At 48.8% G+C, this 23,951-nt stretch overlaps 4 protein-coding genes across 4 annotated transcripts; all 4 read right to left on the reverse strand.

The window, feature by feature from the left end:
• Positions 1 to 828: 828 nt before the first annotated feature.
• On the reverse strand, positions 829 to 2,991 carry ASPWEDRAFT_168076 (putative G1/S-specific cyclin Pcl5; the record flags this gene model as incomplete). The annotated part of the gene is made up of 2 exons (XM_040830249.1): positions 829 to 2,507; positions 2,568 to 2,991. 2 exons carry the CDS (start codon positions 2,989 to 2,991, stop codon positions 829 to 831), a joined length of 2,103 nt encoding a protein of 700 aa, XP_040691819.1.
• A 3,825-nt stretch (positions 2,992 to 6,816) lies between these two features.
• ASPWEDRAFT_179742 (uncharacterized protein) lies at positions 6,817 to 7,981 on the reverse strand. Its single transcript, XM_040831806.1, has 2 exons — positions 7,945 to 7,981; positions 6,817 to 7,865 (listed from the first exon to the last, which is right to left on the reverse strand). Exons 1-2 carry the CDS (start codon positions 7,960 to 7,962, stop codon positions 7,146 to 7,148), a joined length of 738 nt encoding a protein of 245 aa, XP_040691820.1. The 5' UTR covers positions 7,963 to 7,981; the 3' UTR covers positions 6,817 to 7,145.
• A 231-nt stretch (positions 7,982 to 8,212) lies between these two features.
• Positions 8,213 to 11,763, reverse strand: ASPWEDRAFT_311425 (uncharacterized protein). The gene has a single exon (XM_040833506.1). It carries the CDS (start codon positions 11,489 to 11,491, stop codon positions 8,651 to 8,653), a length of 2,841 nt encoding a protein of 946 aa, XP_040691821.1. The 5' UTR covers positions 11,492 to 11,763; the 3' UTR covers positions 8,213 to 8,650.
• A 4,475-nt stretch (positions 11,764 to 16,238) lies between these two features.
• Positions 16,239 to 22,880, reverse strand: ASPWEDRAFT_24112 (putative tRNA-splicing endonuclease; the record flags this gene model as incomplete). The annotated part of the gene is made up of 4 exons (XM_040832569.1): positions 16,239 to 16,340; positions 16,430 to 16,522; positions 16,575 to 22,764; positions 22,858 to 22,880. 4 exons carry the CDS (start codon positions 22,878 to 22,880, stop codon positions 16,239 to 16,241), a joined length of 6,408 nt encoding a protein of 2,135 aa, XP_040691822.1.
• Between the last annotated feature and the right edge of the window lie 1,071 nt (positions 22,881 to 23,951).

Here is a 23,951-nt window from a genome sequence, read left to right on the forward strand (position 1 = left end):
CGCCTGTATGGAGGCAGAGGCAACAAGGAGGTCAGCCCACGGGTCAGAAAAAGTAAAGATAGTAGACTAGATGTATGATGATGAAGCTGTCAAGGTCAAAAAATTATACTGTACTATTGGCTATCTTTGGATACATTTCCATAAACGCTGAACACCAGTCCCCCGTCCTTGGCTGCCGCAGCAGGGAGCACAAGGAATACACAAGCTGTGACTCAGAAAAAGAACCGTTGGGATTTCCAGCCGGCGAATCACCAGAGGGAGTAAAAATCAGTAATAAAGCACAAACACGAAGAAACAAGCCGACCGTTCCCGCCACACTCCGTTTCACAACTGGTAACCGATGGTAAATGTAGAGACAAGGAAAATAAAAAGTTAAAAGATCGAAAACAGTAACTCGCAGGGACAAAAGGCCACCCTGGAATACATCATACACGAGTGGGCTGTCAAAAAGACAGAAAACCACTGCACACAGTGCAACAACGTCGGCAGAGATCAATGCAGGCTTCCCCCGTCCTAGATTCCCATCAACAGTAGGGTATATACACAAGACAAACACAAGAAAAAGAATAGCGTCCTGGAGAAGACCTAAAAAAGAAAACAAAACTCCAAACAGAGTTCTTCACTTTTTGTTTCAACCAGTAGCCTGCATCTTCTCTCTGCCGCGTATGAAATCAGAAAAGAAAAGGTTCTCGCTCGACGAGATCAGAGGATGTGAGGAAAATTAAGCAGTAGCTAAACTTTTCCTTTTCTATAACAAGCGGAAACAAAAAGAAGAGAAAAGAGAAAAAAAAAAAAAGAGTACAGATTCCGTAGTAGGAAAGGTAAGACCTAGCCCATGTACTCTACCCGCATGCCCGGGTTCAAGGCAATCTTTCTGGCTTCACTCCCACAGCAAGCACGCTTCATGCCTGCCGGTCCAGACAGCTGGGTGCTGAGGTTAAGAGCACCGACCTGAGAGGCCGGGTAAGGCTGGGAGCAACTCGGGTTGGGGATCAGAAAAGAATTAGCGGTGTTGCCATCAGGCAAAACACCGCCTTCACCAGTACTGAGATTGATCAAGTGGCGCACTTGATTCTGGAGAAGAGCATCTTCAGAGTGTGTCCGGCCACGCTTGCGGCATTTTCGCTGTTCAGTTCCTGGCTCAGATGTCATGTACGGACGAGTACCTGCACCAGAAAGATCACAGAGACTTTGAGCTGCCTCGCGAGTTGATGTTGTCATATCGGCGGGAGTTGCCAGCGAGAAGTTGGACAGGTCAAATACCTGGCCCAAGGGACCGGTATATGACTCGGGGGAGCTGTAGACCTCGCCGTATGAAGTCTCATCAATAGGTGAAGCAATAGCCAAAGGCTTCCGGCTCTCCTTCATGGAGTTATTGGTGCATCGAAGAGTGGCCTTGACAGCCAGGCGAGGCTGAGAGGGCGCGCAAGTTCCCGATGCGTTGGAGGAGACGGAAGAGGACCTCGAGGAGCGGGAGGACAGGGTTGAAACATCCGAAACCATAGACTCCGGAGACGACGCAGATGAAGTTGAACGGGCCAAAGAAGATCGACGGACCGCGGCCGGGTAACCATCGTATGTACCAGCCTTCGGGCAGAACGAGAGCGGGCGCTGATCAAGGGTTGACCGCGCCATGCACATGTTCTGCGCCTGGGACATGGCAGCACAGATAGAAGGCCTGCGAGATCCATAAGCGCCAGCACTCACGGCAGGAGTGGTGGCAACTGTCGATTGAGGGGTCATCTGAGGCGTAGGAAGCATGGAAATGCGCGGCAAGGATGGGAGAGACTGGTTGGAGTACTCCATCCGTGCAGTGGGCTCCAGAGCGACTGGCATCCGTCGGGTTTGCTCGTGAACCGAAGGCAAGCTAGGAGGCTCGTATGTAGACATGTGGTGGGGAGACGGCAAATCCGCTGCCGGACCCATATCGAAGCTTCCGGCATTGGAAGGTGTCGCATACTCGGTATCAATGTTGTCCAGCTCGGGGGTAAGCTTAGGGATGACCGATTGCCACGACAGGCCTTCACTAGTAAACATGCTCCCGGCACCAGGAGTATACTTCAGGACGATGTCCGTCCAACGCTGGAAAAGAGCTTCGGTGATGTGGAGTTTCCAACCCACTGCTTCGAGGAACATCAACTCGTTCTGGTTGATCTCGAGCGTGTTGAGACCGGAGATCTTGCTCCAGGCGCGGGCGGAGTAGTTTCGGTCCTGAAGGTACTTGGATGCGAGGATCAAGGCGGAAAGAAACATGCGACGACCGCACTGCATGGCCCGGCAAACCGGTTTCTCGTCCTTGGTCGAGTCGGAGTTGGGCACATGCGGCTTGATCTTAATGAGATAATACAATGCGACCTGCAGAGTACTGTAGCTAGTTCGAGACCGGCGAAGGGTCTCTTGAATAAAGGTGCGAAGGGGCAAAACACCTTTGCACCCAGTAGTAGAGTCACTACGGAGCGCCACTGCCGACAAGGGCCAGATGATTTCGACAATCTGGGACGCGGTGTCTTGAGAGAAAGCTTAGTCCCGGGACGCGAAGCCACCATATTTGACAGGAGGCCACTTACCGACAAGGTTGTCAACGAAATTTACTTTCCGCTCCGATTGACGCATCAAACAGGGCGGGGGTCGCGCGCAAGGAGCGCCGTTGGGCTGAGCAACATAGGTGTTGGTACGGCGAGGATGCCTGCGCAACTCAGGCGCGACCGCAGTGTCAGCATGTTTGGGCACACTCCCCCTCACACAGCTTCGTGGACCATTTAAAACAGGCAAGCCTCTTCCTGCCAGGGACTCACTCTCATTTTCCCAGATCACATCCACCGGGTTCGTGGAGGTCGATGAGATGGAACTCTGGGCATCTAGGGAGAAGACAGAGGAGGAAGAGGAAGATGCGGAGGAGGAGATCGAAGAGGCATAGGGGTGCGCATGAGATGCTTTATATTGAAAGCTTGGGTTTGAGTCTTTCAAACCCAAGACGTCCATCCCTGACATATCCGAGATTGTATCGAATTGTAGACCTGGAAAAGTATTTCTCGAAAGGGCGGAGATTCCAGATATCCAAGCAGATCGAGAGAAGCTCGCACCAAGTGTTTTTAATTCAAAAACCGGATATGATCGAAGCGGATGGGCCGATTTTTAAACCGTGATATTGTCAATTTAACCGTTGTGCAAGTAACCGTAAACGAGAAGCCGATAGAACAAATGCCGTCCTTGAATCGCAGGCGACGGCAAGCCTTATTGGAGAAAGTTCGCCAGCTTGTCAAGTTAAGATAGTTGGCGAAGGAAAGGTAGGTGGGTTAGGGTAAGCTATTCAATACAGGTGTAGTGAATAGCAGAATAGATCAGAACGCGAAGGATATGGGTATCAAAGAGGTAGTAGACGTGTAGAGGAGGGGGGTATAAACGTCCACGGTTCCGATCACCGTTTGTAGAGTCCAGGTGTAGATCAGGCCGAGAGAGGAAAGCGGATGAGGCAGGTAGAGATCCTAAAGAGGGACAGGTATATCGACGTCACTCTTCAAGAAATAAAAGACTAGTTGTAGTGGATCTGATGTTCAGACAAACAAAACAGTCTTCTCGGAGGAGGATCGGAGATCTGAGGCCAAGGATTCTGCAACACGGGCGATCGGAACGACAGCGATGGAATCAACAAGGTACATTGTGACTTTGACGTATGAGGGGGGGTTATATATCAACCGATCGAACGGCGAACTGACTAGCAAGCAGGCAGTTGACTGATGCTTGTCCAGGCAGTCAGCGGTTTATCGGTGACTAGGTGGGAGGCAGGTAGCGGAGGCAAGCGGTTCGTGAGCAGGCGCGACTAGGCTGATGGTGCGAGAAGACGAGGATCGAGTCAGCAAATCAGTCAGAAGTAAAGAGGATGCTTTTTGTGTCTTCTAGCTAGTCTGTATGACTCCTACTCCGAAAACGCCAGCAAGCGGGAACCGAGGGAACGCTGCCTGGTGACTAGTATTTTGCGGAGGGCGGAGCAACAGGCAGTGACTAACGGAGGGGGCGGTCCAGTCAAAGAGCCGGGATCAGAAGGCAACTTGTAAGATAGCACAAGGGCCAGTGGAACAAGAAGCAGGAAAGGATAATAATGAGGGATGAAAAGAGGCGAGGATTGGGAAGAGTGGGAATGGTTACTCACCCGTACCTGTGGCAAAGAGAGTGGCGGAAAATGGGCGAAAACAGAGTCACAGAGAGAACGGACGCAGGGACACTAGTTTTTTTCTGCCAAAAGGCAAAAAAGAAAGGGAGCGGAAGAAGAGGCAGGTGGCGGGATCAGGAGGGGAGAGAGAATGAGGAGATATGACTCTTCAGTTCGTCTCGTCCTTCTGATATATGATTAAAGAAGTAAAGAAAGAAGAAGACAGCGTGATAGGGGGATATTCAGACTGGAGCAGAGAGGCAGGGCGGGTTAGTAACGATCGGGAGCAGACTGGAGACGGAAGCGGATAGTATGACTATGAGTCTTCCGATTATACTATCTTTATCTTATAATTTTTTTTTATAGAGGATATTGATGATAAATGATAATAATAATAAATGATGATTGTATCTTACCTGAGCTACTATCCACTGGATTTTGATGTCTGATGTCTGTTCTTTATCGTGTTCTCCCGACAAATGACTCAGGAGATGCCAACAAAAAAGACAGACAGGCAGCAAAGAAGAAGACGGTGAGGTTGGGAGACAAAATCGAATATCATATAAAAGAAAATAGAAATAAAATCAGATGCAGTTTTAATGTATAGGAGAATTAATCGCAGTCCTCTAGAAGAGGCAGGCCTCGATAGGTCGGCAGTTCATCTTTGCGACGTCGGAACAGAGGAAAAAAGAATCATGCAAAGGGGGTGGGCGCCAGTACATTTTTCTATTCTACGCCGACTGTTCATGCAGCACGACGACGACTGGAGGGACAGACTGCGACTCTATTTTCTAGCTGCTAAACCCAACCTGCAGCATCGGCCAGTCGCCCTCGTTCCTTGTGCCGCTTCTGTCCGGCTTCAACCAACCACCTCTGCCCGGGACGCCACTTGAAATTTCTGCTGAGGCAGTGACAATCTCGGTGTCCGTCTACAGTCTACGCAGTAGACTGTATGCTCTAGAGTAGACTGTAGACTGTAGACTGAATAGTCTTCTGAATATTCTCATCTTCGTATTACTATTCTCTAGTCTCTCGATCTCGACTGTGTCTTTCATCAGATAATGGTGGATTGTGCTGAAGTGGACCAGATGGGTCATTTTGGCCCAGGCAGCAGAAAAGACCGACTTTCGAGGGAATTCGACCATTCAGAAGCGCCGATTACTAGATTATAATTTGACTACCAAATGAGATGCTGTCTAGTTATACAGGCTAAATCGTTTCTCTCCACAATATTCCTGACTTGACGAGTTGTACAGACAAGACCGTGTACAAAATGCAACCCAACAGCATACATAACTACCAAAGAAAAGCCAAGCTGTCATCGTAGAAAAAGGCGGTAGCTCGGTGTGCGACCGTCACTCCGTACCGCAGGACAGTTGTACTGTACATTAGTCCCATTGTCGATGATGAATAACCTCGTTCTTCCAGAACCCTACAGGAATGGCTTGCTCGATTTCGATGCAGCCTGTCAGATCCCAACCTTTGCCACCGTCGACGTTTCGAACAGCTTCTCTGTAGGCTGTTCAGTCCACATGAACATCATCAGCGTCATGATATTCACGCATCATCATCATAACTAATAATACAAATCCTGTCTAATAATAATGATACCTAACGACTCCGCCCTGTCGAGTCATTTTTCCCTTCGCCACGCTGTTTCTTCTTCTTCCGGTTTAGCGTCCTGGGTCGCTCTCTGACCAATCCCACACAAGCCTTTTTCCCCACGATCCGGTGGGCGCTGATTGGCTGGCGGTGTGTGATCGGCAGTCAGAGTTGCCTGGCACGAGTTCGCCCCCGCAGAAACACGCAGTTGTGTCGATTGTCGTCACCGATCATCGTGTGCTGTGAGGCTGGACAGCCTGAATACCCAGGCTGGAGTGACTCATGATGGAAATAGCAAAAAAACTATCAATAGACTTTGCAGGGTACCAAAAGTACCACTACTGGTACTATGTATGTGGGAAGTCAAAGTAGTTATCTACCGTGGTAGGAGAGTATGCAAGTTAAACTCACCAATAGTATCTATACAAGACGCTCAAAAATGGTATCTATCTTCCTGGAAAGAAGAAACACCCAGTCTTGCCAAGTGCTGCACCTGGATGGAAATGGTGAAACATCCAGGAAGACAAAAGGATGACTGATGATGTCTATCTGACTAACCTTCATTCCATATTACCTGAACATCATACCTATACTCTAATCTACAAGAGCAGAGATATCTTAGCATATCTTCACTCTATAAAATACAATAACTACTTAAATGGTTATTCTAGATAGCTGTCTTAGTCCTACCTACTAGTAATCCACAACCACAGTACAAGCAAACATTCAAATCCCACCCATACAACAACATACAAACACACCCAGGCAGCCAGCAGGCAAACATCTCGTACTTTCCAACCGATAGGCCGATAAATGAATGGTGTTCTTTGTCCAACCATCTAAATCCTGCATGCTGCCTGCAGAGCTAATGCAGTGTGTCCTGTGGATGGGAAGAGATTTTAAAGGTCTCTTTCTCTGACAGGGGTAAGATTGAACTGGCTTTAGTCAGATTGAGGGGTTGAGGGAGGTACTTTTGTAACTATCTTACAAAGAAAAGAATAAAGATGACTGTGGATGTAGTGCAGAGAAGAGTAGTTCACATGATGATTTATGCATGTAGGTGGATGCGTTTTATTAATGGTTGTAAATCTAGGCCTTTCACTCTTTTGGGGTGGTTCTTTTGTCTTGCTGGGTTGGTATTCTGACTGTTTATTGTAAGCGGTTGTCGGTTCAGTAAAAGTATTAAAATTAAGCGATAGAAAGATTGCAGTACACTCGTAGATGAGCATACAGGGCCCGCAGACTAGATACAATCCAGACATATCAGTCTATTAGACAAGGACCTGAAGCCACTCAGAGACTAAGAAATCTGCATTCAACCGGGTATTATATGCCACATAATATTCACACAAAAGCACCAAACCCCCCAACCCCTCAAAGGTTCCTATCAGTATCATCTAGACCTCACCCCCGCAGAACCACCAGCCGGATGCGTCGCATCCTGCACAACACACAGCAAGTACTTCCTATCCGGCACGACGACAATCTCATGCTTCTTCGTCCGCAGCCGAAGCAGCTTCACCTCGTCGTCTTCTTCCTTTTCTTCTTGTCCCTCGCCCTCGCCTTCTTCGCGGGGATGGCCGTTTTGTGCGCCTTCGGCGCCGGGAATTTCGTGTTGGTTATGTTGGTGGGTATTGTTTAACGTAGCGGTGGTAGTGCTGGGTTTCGTGCTAGCACTGGCGCTGGCGCTGCCCCCATCCGTAGGGTGCGAAAGCGACATGCTCAACTCCGACGCACTAGATACAAACGCAAAGATGTGCGCTGCCAGCGCCTCAGCCTGCGATGGCTGGTACGGTTGCTGGGGGTGGTTCGGTGGGGAGGTAGGTGTCTGTGCTTGAGCTTGAGCTTGTGGTGTCGTCGGCGTGGGTGTAGAAGGGGCGGATTCAGAAGAAGGGGATGTAATCGACGACGGCTCGATGGTGGAGTTCGTCCCCGAATGTGTGCCGGTGCTGTTTTGGGCGGGCTTGGGTCCTATTGACTCGGGGGTGGCTAGGAGACCCGTGCTTTGGATGATAGAGCCATCTTTGCGGGAGAGGATGAAGGTGGATTGCACGCCGGGGCGGGATGTGAGGTGCGAAAGGAGAGCGGTTACATGTTGTGGGATCTGTTGGTTCTGGATCTGTTAGTTTTCTTTCTTTTTCTTTTTATTTGGACGATACACTCGTAGAGCAGAGTGAAAGCAGTGGACATACCGCTGTTGTGTGCGCCATTCTGAAGAACCGCGGGGGTGGTGGTGAGAATGTGAAACGGGTGTCGGTCGAGTCTCGAGGTATGTGGGCGGTGGTGACTGTTAGATTTATTTCATTTCAACACCTCCAGCGTCGCAGCTTGATCGTGTATGCTGGTCTCGAGTTTATCCCCCGCCAATGTCTGTTTCTTGTGGTTGTTTTGAGCTGTTGTTCTGTTGTCAACCCAACAACAATCAGCTCAGCGGTTTGGATCCGATGACTAAGCAGTCTGTGTCAAAATGGTCAGATCGATATTCGATGTTTTACGATTTTATAGAGTAGATACGGAGTCAATATTCGATATTGGTTATTTTATTGGGTATATTTCATATTATACATTAATAGACCAATGTCGAAACATTGTCTACTGAATTTCCAAGTCAATACAAAGCGGAAACATATATATAGAGGTCAAATTCGATCACAAGATCAGTATAAAAAAAGATAAAACAGATGGTATCATATGAGTGAAAACAACACCCAAAAATGAGAGACAAAAGAATGAAACATAAAGGTTAGAAAATATTGCATGAGAAAGGTTATGAGGTCAGTCACAGTATCATGGTCAGTCAGAGAAAGATATGTAAGTCATAGAAAAGAAAGAACGAGTATTCGAATGAGTGTCGATAAGCAAAAACAAGTATATGCACGCAAAAAAAAAATCATTTAATCAATTCTGTGCAGGTTGGGTTGCCCCGGGTCCGTTGGGTACATCTAATGTCCAGCCAAATTCAAACCCCGCGATGATGTCCTCCAGTTCCTTGAAGTTGGAACCTCTAGAGCTCGTGGTGGCGGTACTGGCTCGCGGTCCATTGTTCCGAGATACATTCCAACCAGCGGGGCCTGAAGAGCTGCCCATGCGCGATTGCTTGCCCTGTTCAGGGATTGTCTCTTCCACTGGGGAAGGGGTCGTCGTAGACGAGAAAGATGTTCCGGTCGCCGAAGAGGCAGTAGATGCAGACACTGACGTGGAGGTAGACATTCCCAACGCATTTTCATCCTTTCCTCCTGCATCCAAAGCTGCAGAAAGAGCAGCCTGAAGAATCTTGTTCTGGCGTTCAAGCTGGGCAATGCGGCTTTCCAGCAGCTTCACTGTGCGTGCATGGCTAGCCTGGGAGTCTTGAGAGTGCAACGACTGCGGTGATGACTTGTCGAAGGTGGGATAGGATCGGTCTCGAGGTGTCGAGGGGCTGCAAAGGGGGTTCGAGGACGAGGCCTTTCTTACGCGAGGCGCAGCGTGCAAACTATCTGCGTCGAGTCCAAGTCCTGGCTTCTGCTTTCGGCGACTGCTCTTGGGGCGAGACCGATACTCCTTGGAGTGCGCTCCCATGCACTCGTCATCCGAGGATGGAAGAGCACAATCTAATTGTTCAGGCTTTTCTTCGTTGTGCACCCGTTCGTGGCGGAGACTTGCACTTCGTGTGCTGCTGCTTCGACCAAGCCGAGAGGGAGGTGAAAGCTCATTTTGCTTGTTCGATGCCGTGTTCGAGGCGATAGGAGAGGTGCAATGCCGCTTGTCGTTAGAGCGTGCATTGAAGTAGTGTGCCGGTGGGTCTGATGGAAGAGAGGAAACAGGGGGAGGAGAAGGTAAGCCCGAAGCAATGGGCTTTTGCACACATCTATCGACATCGGTTCTATCCTCTCCACTGCGTCTCGGAAGAGGCGGGGCTTCGCGGTTCTTTGGGAAAACTTCTGTCCGTGGACTCACTTGGGAGTCAAAGGACTGGCGTGTCTCCTCGCCTCGAGGACTGTCCGAGCCCGTCAAATACAGGCGACTCGCAGACAGGTCTTTCAACTTGAGTGCACGAACCCTCTCTGCCCGGCTCTGGCGCATCCTCACCAGAGGGGGCGACTCAGGTGGACTCGATGTTGACTTGGGAGGCTGCTTTTCTTGAGCTCCAGACCCAGGTGCCTTATGTTCGCCTTGTGCCTCGGAAGGTGCTGATCCTTTGGACGAGCGGGGGCGGCTGTCCTTTTCTGGAGAAGAGTTCTTTGGGAAGCCTCGCGGGGAAGGGAGCGGAGAAGGAATAGAGGGTGGTGGTGTTGGAAGGTCTGAGGGACGGACAAGGGCTTGATTCGGTCGTCTGTTTGAGTTGGCTTTCTTGTCCTGGGGAGGATGGGCAGACGCCGACCCAGGCAAAGAGGGAAGAGGCCTCATAGGCGCCGGAAGAGGGAATGCATTGATTGCACTCATTTGCAAGGAGGTAGGTCGACTTTTGCTTTTGGGTGGGGGCATTTGGTCTGCGGGCTTGGTGGGAGACTTTGCCGACGCGGAGGAAGAAGAGACGGAGCCATTTGGTTTTGGGAAATCATCAAGGCTTGGCCGAGTACTGGATGGCTTCGAGCCGGCATTGCTCGACTCTGCAGTGGCAGATGAGGATCCTTGCTGAGAGTCTGGACCAGGAGGAGCATTGGGGATAGGCAGACGGCAGTTGGAGATGCGCCATGCTGTCTTGCTTGACATGCGGGGAGGGAGGGTGTCAGGAAAAAGTTTCAAAGATGGGGCAGGGTTCGGGTGGTGTTGCACGACAGGGGAGGTAGATGTCTTGCCCTTGGAGGAGGATTCGCCTTTCGGCTCATCTGCTTTCTGTTCTTGGTTTGTGTCCTGCATGGTAGGTTCCGAGTTGTCATTTTTGTTCACTTGAGGCTTCTCGACCGGAGGTTTGGTATCAGATGTGCCATCGGAGGGAGTGACATTGTCATCACTGACATGATCTTCAGCTTCAGAAGCAGCAGAGGACTTCCCTTTAATAGACTTGTGCTCAGTTGAATCAGCGATTTGGTTCGGTTCGGAAAGGGGCTTGTCTGGGGTCTGTTCGTTGACTGGGTCACATTGGGTACTGGTTGTCTCTGGTGGTTGATAAGGAGGGGGCTTTGTATCCTCGAATTGGGCTGCAGCCTCGACGAGGCTGTTCAGTTCACTCAGATCGAGCGACGACAGACGGCCTGTCGAGTCCTGTGTACTCTGCCTCTCCAACCATGGCTGTCCGATGCTTTCCACATCCCGCCTGGAGCTAGACAACATGCTGAAGTTGGAGATGGACCTGGAGCTATCCAAGCTCTTCTTGGGTTCTGACTTCTTCTTAACGGGGGCCTGGAGGAAGCCTTCTCGCTGAAGGGCACGTAGATGACGATGATTGTCTTCTTCTTTGGATCTGGGATCAGATTCTTTTCTTTGTCTCTGTGCAAGCTGTCGAAGCCGCCGATGACCGGCTTTAAGAATGTCGCGAGCTCCATTAGACTGGGATTGTGGGGGGGCATTGTGCGTTTGGAGATAGCGCATAAGCTCAGCGACGTTTTCGTTCTTCATCGGGTTATCTGGAGACCCAGGAGGGCAAGCTTGATGTCCCTCGTTGGTATTGTTGGTGGTAGATGAAAGGAATTGCTGCTTCGAGGACGAGTTGGCCATGCTGTATTGTTTCCGTTTCGACAATGGCGGACTGGGCCGGCAGGTTGGGACAATGGGGCTTGGTGCAACTCGACTCTCATGCAACTCGGTCCACTGATGCATAAGGAGACAGGCTGGAGCTTCAGCCTTTGGAGGTTCAAATAGATCCGCAAGGAAAATGAGACGTCAGCATTGATGGCGGTGAGGTCGGAAGAAACGTATAAAATGAGCGACAGGAAAGTGATATCAAATTTTTTCGTTTATTTGCCTGGTTCGAAGGTTTGCCAGTCAATATAATGTCCGTTCCCGAATGTTCTCCAGTTGCCCCTTACCAGTAAGATGTGACTCGAGGTGCTGATGGGGCATCAAACTATCAATGCAGTATGACTAGGATCGGAAGGTGATCATGCAGGTAGACAAAAGAAAATATTGGGACCGAAAGGGGACATGGCACAATGCAGTATGTACAAAAGAGTGCCACTATATGTATAATGTTGCAGGAAAGCCTGAATTGAATTGCATTGCACCTAAAGAAGAAAAGAGAAATCGAACCCAAGGAGCGAGAACCCCTCGGTTTAAAAGTTTTGGATGGAACTGAATGAATCGAGCTGTCATGTCCCTACTTTGGCTGGGTCATCCTTCCTAGGCCTGACGGGGCCCCAATGGTATGCAGGAGTCTTTTTTTTTTTTTTTTTCTTTCTTTTTTTTTTCTTGTCCCCTCGTCACCGGCAAAGAGAAAGAGAGGATTATCGATGGAGATAGAGTTGAATCTAGGCAATCCACCAATCTCCATGCCAGTAAGCCTGCGATGCTCCACTGGGGAGGGGAGAAGGGCAACAACGGGCAAGCAAGGCTAGTGGATCCATTATTTGACCTAACGAAAGTGCAAAAAGGGAAAGAAAGAAAGAGCAACAAGGGAAAAAAAAGTGGTCCAAAGGAGAAGAAAGTCAGAAAGGAGTCGCACTGTCCAGTCGGTGGCTTCATAGGGCGATCCGGCGCGCTGACAGTAGTTCGTTTCTTTTCGATCGGGGGCAAAAATGACACACCGTTCCAAGGCCCAAGTGGGGATTTGGGTTGTGTATTCTTTTTTGTCCTCTTGAAAATCAACAGACTATTTGCTCGGAATGACGGACGGATCAAAGTAGCGTCAGTTGGGGTGGATTTTCATCAGCCATGGATCTGTCGTAGGGGTATTTTTATTATTATTCCTGTCAGTTGCGCGCGGATCGTGTCTGGTCTGGTCTGTCTCAGTCTAGCAGTTGGTCGGCCCTGAACAAAGAAAAAGTCCTCTTTCGACTCGAGTCTCGACTATCGCGACTATCGCGCCGGACCCATCTTGTCCTTGGGGCCTTGTGTGACCGTGTAACTATTCCCCCCCTCCCCCTCTTTTTTCTCCTCTCTATCTCCTTGAGGGGACGGATTGCCTGTCCCTGCCGACACTTACACGCAAGGGATAAACGCTCTCCCAACCTACACCGTTCCAGTGGGATGACTCCTTGAGTTTCGAGATGAGACTATGATGAGGTCAGAGATGTGAGGTATCACCACGCAAGTCATTGTGGGATGGTGTCATGGGTGGCCCTAAGATGGGCTGGACTGATCAGGAGGAGACGAGAGCGACAGGGAGCGGCAAGACAGACGCAGACGAGCGATCGTTGCAAAGTTAGCGTCTGGAGGGGAAGCAGATGGTGACGATCCGAAATTGCAATAATGTGACAGAGATAAAGAACAATGACAGCGGGAAGAGGATGGAGATGGAGACGGTCGAGATGGAAGAGTGGAGGAGGAGGAGGAGGAGAGAGAGACCCAGAAGCGTGGATCAGAGAGGTGGAGATTGACAGGTCCAAAGCCACAGAAGCGTGAGAACAGAATAGACTAACTACAGAAAAGGAGACTTACGAGTGGAGATGTCAAGATAGTAATGATGATGGTAATAATAATAATAATATATTAATATAATTAAATCCTAACTTGACACTGACATGGACCGTGTTGAATATTGAAGACACAGCTTATGACAGATGATCTACCGCGGCAATATCACATCCAACCGTCAGAAACAGGGTAGAGTATAGCAATAACTACCCAGGTAACGAGTCAATAATTCCTGCTCGGGTATTTTGCAAGATTTTCACATTCTTATTATGGACCTGGTGGAGCCTGGTTATCATCTAATTCTCACTTATGTATGTTGATGCAACCAGCCCAAAAGAACCCAGCAACATCCCGTGTTGAGAAAAAAAAAAAAAAAAAAAGAGGAGAAACTAGAAAGCAAGAGAAGAGAACAGATAGATGGGAATATCCTCATCTCCTCATCTTCATCTTCATATCGTCAATTCAGCTCATCTGCAGAAAGAGACACTAGGAAGATAGTTTCTCTCCTTGCATCCACCCCTTTTACGAGGATAGCATACATGAACTAGTGAAAAATCTCCGGCCGCATGCATCAATTGGATATTATTCTTTCCCCCCGTGTTCTTCATAGCTGAACTGGAATAAAAAGTAAATAAAAAGTAAAGAACAAGAAGAGAATAAGCAAAAAGTACGTACAGTGACTCCGTGGCAATATAGCATCTCCACCACAGAACAAATCCGCTTGATAGATACGATATCCACGCCAACTCGTCAGAAAAAAAAACACTCTACATCGATCCTACGATCTCATGGGCCCATGAGTTCGTCTCTCGATCGATTTGCCTACATATCGGGCCTTCTCCCAAGCCATTGACGTTTTTCTGATCGATTCTCCCCAGATTTTGCATTCTGATTCCTGGCTCATATCAATCTCGATATACACACAATAGTATACAGAACAGAAAACACCCCAGCGACGCGAATACATTCAACATCATTGACTCATATTGCAATCCAATCCAGCAAGTACCTTGGACTATCCTCAGACCGCTCAGCTCGAAACCTGTTCATGCTAAAATGTCTAGTCCATCGCTTAGTTGAAGATCCGCAACACTACCAGCACAGACACAACGGACGGTAGAAGAAAAGATTCCTTCGACCCACTGCGAAAAGTGACAAACTGACAGCGACGGGAGAAGTCTTATCGCCGTAACAAAGTCTATGCTCTCTGCTAGTCTGATAGGATGGCACTCCTCCTATCTTTGACATTAACGCTTTACCCGCCATCCTCGTCTACTACTATCTGCTGCTACAACCAAGTCCACCTCAAGAAATCCGGCACAATGGCATTCGGATCTTTCTGAAAAAAACCCGCCGCACTGGATCTATCTCTCCCCCTCTTTTAACCCCGAGCCACTCTTGCACGCTGCAGTAGTCTAGCTCCTTTTCTTTTCTTTTCTTTTTTTGGCAGGATTCGCACGATGTGCTGGCAATTCGCAATTCGCAAACGCAATCGCCCTATCTGCCGGGACCAACCGTCTCTTTCTTTTTTCTTTCCCCCCCTATTTCCGGTGATGATACTCGGTATCGTGCAGATGGGCTGCGATGGGCTGAAGATTGTCTATGCGTACTATTGTCACATTGCCTATTCCCTGTAGCGCTCCATGGCGCAATGCTCTCAACTTCTTGAGGCATTATTCCTCTCCAGTCCTCTCGTCTCGTGTATATGACTCTATGGAGTGTGGATACCAGTCCGTTCTCATCACTGATCACCCCTAGACCCATCCCAACGGATGGGAACTAAAACTAGGACACCGGAAATGAGAGCAACCAACCAACCGCTCTCGGCCCCTCGGACATCTATCGTTCTTAGTTCTTACCGTCCTATTGACATTTCCCAGTCCTTCGGGTCGGGCATCCAAGAGTCTGGCTCTCTGATCGTCATCTGAAGAAACCCTGTCGTCATATTATCTATCTATCCATGAGCGAGATGGAGTACCGAACTTGGCGCGGGCTTTATTTCGTTGGGGGGATCGGGAGAATTCGTTCTTTATCACCCGTTTGTGGCCTGATTGATCAGATGGGTATTACGCGGAGGTGTGTCTTATACGATGTGTGCGACATCGAGGGAAAATTTTGGATACGATGGAGGATCAGGTGTGCTTTCGGGGAATTTTGTGATGATCGATGGCCGATGGTTCGAGTCGATGCCGATGGCGATGGTCGATCGATCAGGGGTATGTATGCACTGTACCGTGTAGTTATGGAGGTACCTAGGTACCTTGGGTGATGCCGATGGATTGGATGCATGATCTCGTCTCGTCTTTTTCAGATGGATAGAACCCTTGTGGCCAAATAGTCTGGCAAGTGGTTGGATGAGGTTGTTTGATAGGCTGCGTAGGTAGAATCTCAATGCAGAATCAGGATTATTCCCTCACTTCCTCTTTTCGAGTCATCCTTCAAGGCAACCGACACCTGTTACGTGCTTATCCTCCCCCTCTACTAGATCTTACAGATGGATCACTGAGACTAGTATAGTGTATACTAAATCACTCTTCATGTCACACCATTCCCCCTGACTCACCCAGAACAAGGGTATACAGATCCCACCATCTAGAACAATCACAGTTCCTCCTCAAATGTATACATGAATGATTCCTTCCGCTAAGGAGATATCAAATGACCCAAACGCCTTCCAATGCTTGGTTTATCCAAGTCCAAGACCCACTATCATTTCACGAGCCCCAACCCTTGAACAGAACTGTAGACATAACATGAAGAAAAGAGCCACCTGCAAGCAAGACGGCTTCATGCAGTACTCCGTAGAGTGAATACATAGCAATAAAAACAAATATAGAAGAAAAGAAATAAGATGAAGACGCTGATATGCATGCAATGTGATAGAGCCATGTATCGCTGATCCATTATATGGCTGGTGTTACGTTCCCAAAACAGTGAAACGTGGACGTATGCTCAATATCGACAATCGCGGCAATGCAATTTTGCAGTGGCAATATCATCTCCGTTTGGGTCTGATGAATGGATCGACCTCCTTCTTTTTGCGCATCGGCGGTGGGGGTCGCCCATTGCCAGGTTTCTGACCAGGTCGTGGAGGGATCTTCATGCATAGGTCAGTAAAAATAGTCCGCAAGCTAGGGGAATAGACTGGAGGAGATCGAATCCGGAAAAACAAGGGCTTGCACGTACATTTGTTGAACCTGGACCACCAGGTCCACTCGAAGGTGGTCCGCGGTTGAGAGGCGCATATGCCGGTCCATCGCGCGATGGCTTGACCAAATCCTGTGATATATTAGTTAGACTCCACAAATAGACAGCTGATTGAGTTTCTTACCTCTGTCACCGGAGGCGCATTGGCATCGATCTTGCGTCGTGGACCTTTAGGTGCGTTTGGAGGTCCATTCTGATCCGACTTCCGCGGCCGAGAGGGCTTGGGTGCTTCTGATTGGGGCGAATCCCCACGTTTGCGCTTGCTTGCGCCGTTGCTATTGTCGGATTTTGGCGGCTCAGGCTTTTTCGAATCATTTGCCGTAGTTTTGGTCGTGACCTGGATAGTTGGTACCTTGGGGTCATGCCCGCCAAACTGCCTGCTTCGCTGGCGCTCTGCCTTCTGCTTCTGGAGCTGTGCATAATTTTGTTCCTCTCGGGAAATTCTGAATTTTTCGGGCTTTGACAGAGGCTTGGTAGAAGTGCAACTGTGAGAAACGTGCCCGAACTGACCACATTCAAGACAGCGATCTGTTGTACAGCTAATCCGGGTGTGTCCAGAAGCTCCACATCTGTAGCACGTACCACGAGTGGCCTCCTTTGCATCAATATTGTCGCAGTTATGAGTCATGTGGGAGAAGCTTCCACACGTTCCACACATTCGAGTCTCGTCCAGTCCTGTAGGACCTCCTGATGGTCCCTCGGGTGCAGGCATGGGTGGTGTGCCTTTTCCAGGCGCAGAAACGGAATGAGGGGGGCTTACTGCTCGGTTTTCGAGAGAAGCAGAGGATGGCCGAGAAATGGATCCGGTTGACGGGGGCCTCGACGGAACCACGGCCCCCGTATCAGCCTCAGACATTTCGACATTTTTGTATCCAGTGAATTGTGGGCGCTGGAGCATCTTCAGCACATCGCCGTCGGTATACACATTTCTCTGCCGAGCGTTGGTAATAAGGCCATTCCAAAACTCGCCCTGCACGAGAGACTGTGAATTTCCAAGAACCCAAAGTGACGACTTGGCACGAGTCAAACCGACGTTCATACGACGGATGTCTGCCAAGAAACCAATACCCTTGTTCGAGGCTCGCACACAAGAGAAGATAATAACCTCACTTTCCCTACCCTGGAAAGCATCAGTAGTGTTGAAGTCCACCAGACTGAAAATGCTATTTCCATATCTGGCAGCAAATTGTGCTTTCATTTCTCTCAGTTGGCCCTTATAGGGAGTGATAATACCAATCTTTCCAGTGAAATTGAACTCGCGGAAATCCGTAATCAGACGCTCATAAAGTTGCATAGCCACCCGAAGCTCCGCAACGTTTATCAAAGAGTGCCCCTTTGCAGCGCTTTGGTGAAGTCCCTGGACATCAAAGAACCGGTACGGACTGAGTAACTCGCTTTGATGCCAAGGACGAATGCGAAGTTTATCCATGTTCGGTCCATCCTGAAGCTTGCCGTCATAGAATGCAGCGCTGGGGAATGCACTAATTTCTGGATGCATACGGTACTGGGTATCCAGCAAATGGACATCCTTGGGGTGATTGGCCTGCATTCGAACGAACAAACTCTGTTCATACTGGAAACGCGAAGCAACTTTGGACAAGACGGTAGGCGGCAGCTGTTTCGGATCTCCGACCAGGATACATTTCGAACACCCGTATTTGAGGGGAATGAGCGCGCTCAATTCAATCGATTGTGCTGCTTCATCAATGATCACTGTTTCGAACTCGATACTCAAGTGCTGGAACATTTCATGACCACTTCCACTGAGAGTTGCACAGATAACATGTGCGCCATCGATGATCTCCTGCTGGATGCGACGCCGATTGAGATCAGCATCACGAGCAGCTGAATGGTTCTTGTCTCTCGTGTTGTCAATCTCCTGACTCAGCTGCGTCTTCTTTTTCTTGAGCAAGTCAAACTCCCGGCTTAACTCTTCGGGAACAGGCAGGCCTTGTGCTCTGCACTGGTCCATCTTAAAGCGGGTTTCTTTGAACGCAGTATCGGAAGCCTTGTGTTCCATGTAAATTTTCTGAAGATCCCTCTCTCCCGGATCCTTGCGTGCATTCTGATTCAGTCTCGCGTTGACTAGTTCGTCCAAAGTCACGTCAAGTACGTTTGTGTTGATAGCATCGCTTCTTCCCAAACGAATGACTGATAGCTTCTCTTGTCGACCTTGCACCGTTTTCACCCCATCCTTAAATCTCATGACCAATTCATCGACGGCAGCATTACTAGGGGCACAGACCAGCAGCTTCTTTGCCGTAGTAGTTCTCGGGGGAGGCCTTGAGTTGCCAATCGCTGTTGGTCGCGAGATTGCCACTCCTTGTTTACCGAGAACACCGGTCAGAAGAGCCCCGACAATGGCCACAATGGTCTTGGTCTTTCCTGATCCGGGTGGACCCTGAATCAGTGTGAAAGCATCGTTGTCCATGGCGGATTTGATTGCCTTCGCTTGAGCCGGATTGACGTTGTAGTTTGCAGCGACAGGCTTGAGGCTGGCATCTGAATAATTAAGGATTGGCGATGGCTTGGCCCTAACGACTTCCTCGCACAAGTCATAATACTGCAGAGCCATGAGAGCACCGTATTCACGTTCCAGAGGAGTCAATGAAGTTATCTTCGCACCCCAGATCGTAGCACCAGGACCAAGAGAGTTGATAAAAGGGTGGCCAGGGTTCACCCGATATGAGATCTCAACCATTCCCTTCTTTCTATTAAAACCAGAAACCCTGGCAAGACAGTGGGGCGCCGCGGAGTCATTTGCTGGTGACTTTGATTTGGAAAGAATAACGATATCGGCTTCACCAAGACCAAAATCCTTGACTTCCGTTGCTGGCATTGTCGTGCTGACCTCAACAAAAGAGTCCACGGAAAGGCGCGTGGCAACCTTCACCTCAAACGGCTTGAACGAACCCTCTTCCTTCGAGGACTGGAATCCTTGCCAAGCTTCAAGAATCAATAGCGGCTCGAATGTTTTCTGGTATTCGATCGGGTCTCTAAATGCATTGGATACCAAACTATAATCTGTACGTCCTGAGTTTGGCGGAAGATCTCCGTTTGCAAAGAAATCCCAGGCAAGCAATGTGCGATGCAACGAGGACAGGTCCGGTGCCAAACGTGCTCGCATGTCCTTGGCAGACCGTACTTGTTTGACTTTCTTGACAGGGCCCTGTTGCTTAAGCGAGAGTCTTTTACTCTCCTCATAGGCCTTGACCGCATCTGGTTTCGAGCTTGCCTTGGGACCAAACAGTTCCTTTTCGAGTTCGTCTTCGCTATCCGATTCGGATTCCGAGCCGGAGGAGACCATCATACTCTCCTCGGTCGTGTGGACCTTGCCCTTAACACCAATTCCACTCAATCCAGAACCTTGTTCAGCAGTTTGTTCCGCAACACCACTTGCAGGAAGGCCCTTTTTCAGACGCGCCAGCTCAGCCATGTCACGCTTCTTCTTAGCTTCCTTCTCTTTCTCGCGCTTTTCACGGAAAGATTGGACTGTAACATTGGACTTGACTGGTGCAGGAGCTGGTTTGGGAATGGCAGGAAGATCCTTGGCTGCTTTCTCGGCCTTTCGCTTCGCTTCAGCTGCAACACGCTGCTTGTTGAGTTCCACTGATCGTGAGAAGTTCATCAACATCTCATCAGGAACATTTTCGTCAAATTCATCGTCGCTAGTGGCCTTCGATGGAGTTGATGCAGCAGAAGCTTCGGCCGGTTTGGCAAACGCCGTGATCATACTCTGCTTCTTAAGACCGGCGGTCGAAGCAGTCACCACGGGTCTTCCGTAGTAAGCCTCCAGGGCTCTGACAAGCTCAGCCTTCTCCCGCGGTGTTATAATAGTCTTAATGGTAGATTTGACCGCGACACCTTCGATGAAACTCAATGCATCTTCTCTCACAGTCGTCACACTCAGCTCTCCCAAACGGCGCAGAAGCTTCGAAACTAGCCCGACCAATGTAGTCGCTAGATATTCATCTTTGAGTCGGAGCCATTTGACCATTGCACTCATGGTTGTCGTCGGTGATTTGAGAAAGCTTTCTCGAGCAAGCTTATCTTGAGCTGGATCTGCATCGACAACGGCGCCTAGGAAAACGCCATATTGGCCGAATAGGAGATCAGCAAATTGGATCGAGTCACGGCAAAACTCCAGCATCACGTTTTTGTCGTTACCCCTGAGATGCCAGGACTCTGTCTCGTCGAATATTGTGGTCAAAGCCTGCCAAAGGTACTCCCAGAGCTTTTGAAGCGAAAGAATCTCTCTGCGGTCCACGAGTTTGCGGGTTCTAAGCATGCCTGTTTGGCTATCGCAGAGAATGTCCACGATATCTGTTCCGGTGTGGATCATTCTCGGGGCAGAAGCGAACGTTTTCATGTTCGATATCCGTCGGAAAGACCAGCTGAGGCCATACATAGTCGTCGTGAAGAAGGACTGCAATAGATGGGAAATAGCATCTCGTCGAGCGGATTGTCCACTAACGTTTTTGATGAGATCTACAGCAGCTTGATAGGTGTTGAGATCGGCTGCAAAGAATGCAGAGATCAACGCGCTACTTGTGTCCTGGCTCTTGAACAGTTCATCAAGATGAGCTGGCTTGAAGTCCGCCAGACGTTCAATGATCTGGCAGGAGAGATGTGTTAGGTGTCCGTAAATCATGTTAAAATGCGTCTTTTCCCGGCTGGCTTCTCCCTTCGTAGGGAACTTTTCCAGGCCGACTAACGGCAATATACCGAGCAATGCAGATGTTGAAAGAGGCAAGTTATCCTCATGCAAGTGCCTGACAACCGCATCCCAAATGGCTGCAGAATAGGTGCTGACGCCATGCTGGAGGGTATTATACCGAAGGATAACTTCATAATCACTCTTCAAAGACTGGCATTCAAGAGCCAATGTATTGCGAACGACATCCATACACAGAGATGATATCTCTTGCTGTCGCCCTTGCTCCACGGCAAATTTCGGAGGGTCGAGAATCCTATTAATGTTCTCACTCACAACTCCCATAGTCTCCGATAAAACGATGCGCGCCACTGACCCTCGGGAGGATTCGTGGTCGGTGAAACTGCGAAGGGTATGGAGTAAACTTGTCAAACCAATGTGAAAACAATGGTATCTCGACAGGTTTGGCAAGCGCGGATCCTGGAGTCGGTTGAGAAGTTGATAGACTAGAAATCTGCATGCTTCAGGTTGATGGGCACCTTTCAGTGATGACATGAATGGATTGATCCACGACAGCATATCCTTCATGGCAGACTTTTCAAAAGGCTCTCCCTCGGTAGTCTGCATCAGGTAGGCATCTAGCTGGGGGTTATAGAAAATTTGCTCGACGATAGCCTTGGGCGATATCGTTTGCATTGCATCCCAGAAATCCCCAGGAGCTTTCTCCAGAAATATCTGTATAGTATTCAGGAGAAAGCGTAAGCTAGGGGACTGAATAGCAAGATGATCCACGGAGAGACGGCAAGGATCGATCTCAAGGGCTCGTAGATGATGGGTAATTTGGTCTTTATCCAGCCTTCGCACTACGAGTTGCATTCCACGCCAAAGCCTTTGAATGACCGCTATTTGTAGTGGCTGCTGAGACGCTGTTCTAAGAGCATCGAGAAGTCCTTCTTTGATCGCCCAATCAAATTCCTCCGTAGTAGGAGCTCGGGTGTATCGCATCCAAGCTTGAATGGCCCAATAGCTGCGACTTTGGTTGGAATCAAATAGAAAGCGAGAGACAGCCGGGATATAGTCCGACACCTTAAGGGTCCGTTTTGTCTGAATCAGTCTGAACGGTTCGTCGAAATATTGTTGCAGAAGACTGTCACTGCGCAGCATAGCTTCACAGCTCAAGCTTTCGAAGATGGACAACAGAGAAGCGCGATCCAAAACAGCGAGCCCAATCTTTTCCGGTGCGACCTCCTTTAACTTTGCCGTTGCGACTGTCAAATTTCGTGTTATCCGCTTAATATCCCAGTCGTCGATCATGCGAGCAAACTTTTCAATATCCTCGTCGTCGTAGCTTTCCTTCAGCCGCTCCATCAACCAAATCTTGCCCGTGTAGTATCGCTTGATACAAAGGTCGCATTTTTCGAGGGAGTCGTCCAATTTTCGCCAAATCCATGCCTGCAGCTCTTCCACGCCCTCCTGATTGTATGCCAATATTCGCATGCATGATAAAAATTTCTCCTTGCGACTGGTGGCCTCTGCGACCAAATCTGCAACACTCTTTCCGGACTCATCTACCTGGCTAAGATCATCGTATAGGTCATGGTCGTCGTCGTGCTGTCGAGGGCATAAGATGTGAACACTGTCGGGGAGGGCCTGTAGCTCTCTGCAAGGAGAATCAAAGTAACTTAGCGATTGAAAACAACGAGGAGCACAAATCGAGCTTCTCAAGAATGAATGTGAAGTATTCAAAGCTCACCCGACAATATCCATGAACTCCATGGCTTAATGTCACAAATCCAGATATAATATTTTGCTGCAGATGAGAGATCACAAGCGCATTCCTTGATAATAAGTGAAAGATGAGTGTTGCACTAAGGTATATCTGGCAGATATCGCATATCAAGATCAATCATTTATACGAATTGTCTCTTAATATGGCTTAAATAACCATGGCTACTGTGTTGTAAAGGGTCGTAGTAACTAGGTGACGAGAAAGTGAAGGAAAAGGTTTCCCAGCTTTAACACACACCACAATCAACAGCGCATGGGCACATGAAGAAAGAGAAGAGACGAATAGACCAAGGTGAAACCAAATATTGGTAGGTCGTTCTACCTGTATCTTAAGTCCGGGCAAGATGAGACCAGACAGAAGAAACAGTTGGTGAAAGAAGAATCATGAGAGAGGGCCGGCCAAAAGTCGTGCAATACGCAAAGAAAGGACGGGCAGTACTTTGTCCTCATTGGCCGATCTGGAAAGCGGTAAGACACGTTGTCAGCCACTTTACGCGTGGGTGCAAGACGCGCTTTTCTCCGCCCCAACAGTGTATGAATATGAATATGAAGTGAATATTCAACACGAAGGGTCGAGGGGCTGTGGTTGGCTTACATTTGAAAAGCTTACAGTTTACGGCAGAAGCTGGTCTTTATTTGATTGAATTGTCCTCATTATGTGCTAGCTCATTTGAGGTTCTTCAATACAGTACATGAAAGCCATCATCCCCATCTTATCCCACACCCTTCATCCACAGACAAACAAACAAATGACCCCCCACGCGAAATTAGGAGAATTGAATTAGAAAATCAGAGAGAAAATAAGAATAAATAAAAAAAGGAAATGAAGCTGCTGCAGGGATTTGCATTCACAGAAATGCTTTTGTACAAGAAGATAATCAGGCAATATAGAGGACAAAGAAATTGTAGAAGCGGTCAAAGAAAGATGTAGCCGCTAGGCTTTTGGGAAAAGGTAACAAAAAGAAGATGCGCCGAACCACCAGCCAAATCTGCATACCGAACGCCTTCTATCGGGGAATAGACAACGGGGCTTTGAAAATGAAAAATGAAGAAATGAAG

This window comes from Aspergillus wentii (genome assembly GCF_001890725.1).
Source record: "Aspergillus wentii DTO 134E9 unplaced genomic scaffold ASPWEscaffold_2, whole genome shotgun sequence".
NCBI classification, from domain to species: domain Eukaryota; kingdom Fungi; phylum Ascomycota; class Eurotiomycetes; order Eurotiales; family Aspergillaceae; genus Aspergillus; species Aspergillus wentii.

Coding starts and splice junctions, on each gene's coding strand:
- ASPWEDRAFT_311425 (XM_040833506.1), bottom strand. CDS start 11,491: ATGCATCAGTGGACCGAGTTGCATGAGAGTCGAGTTGCACCAAGCCCC.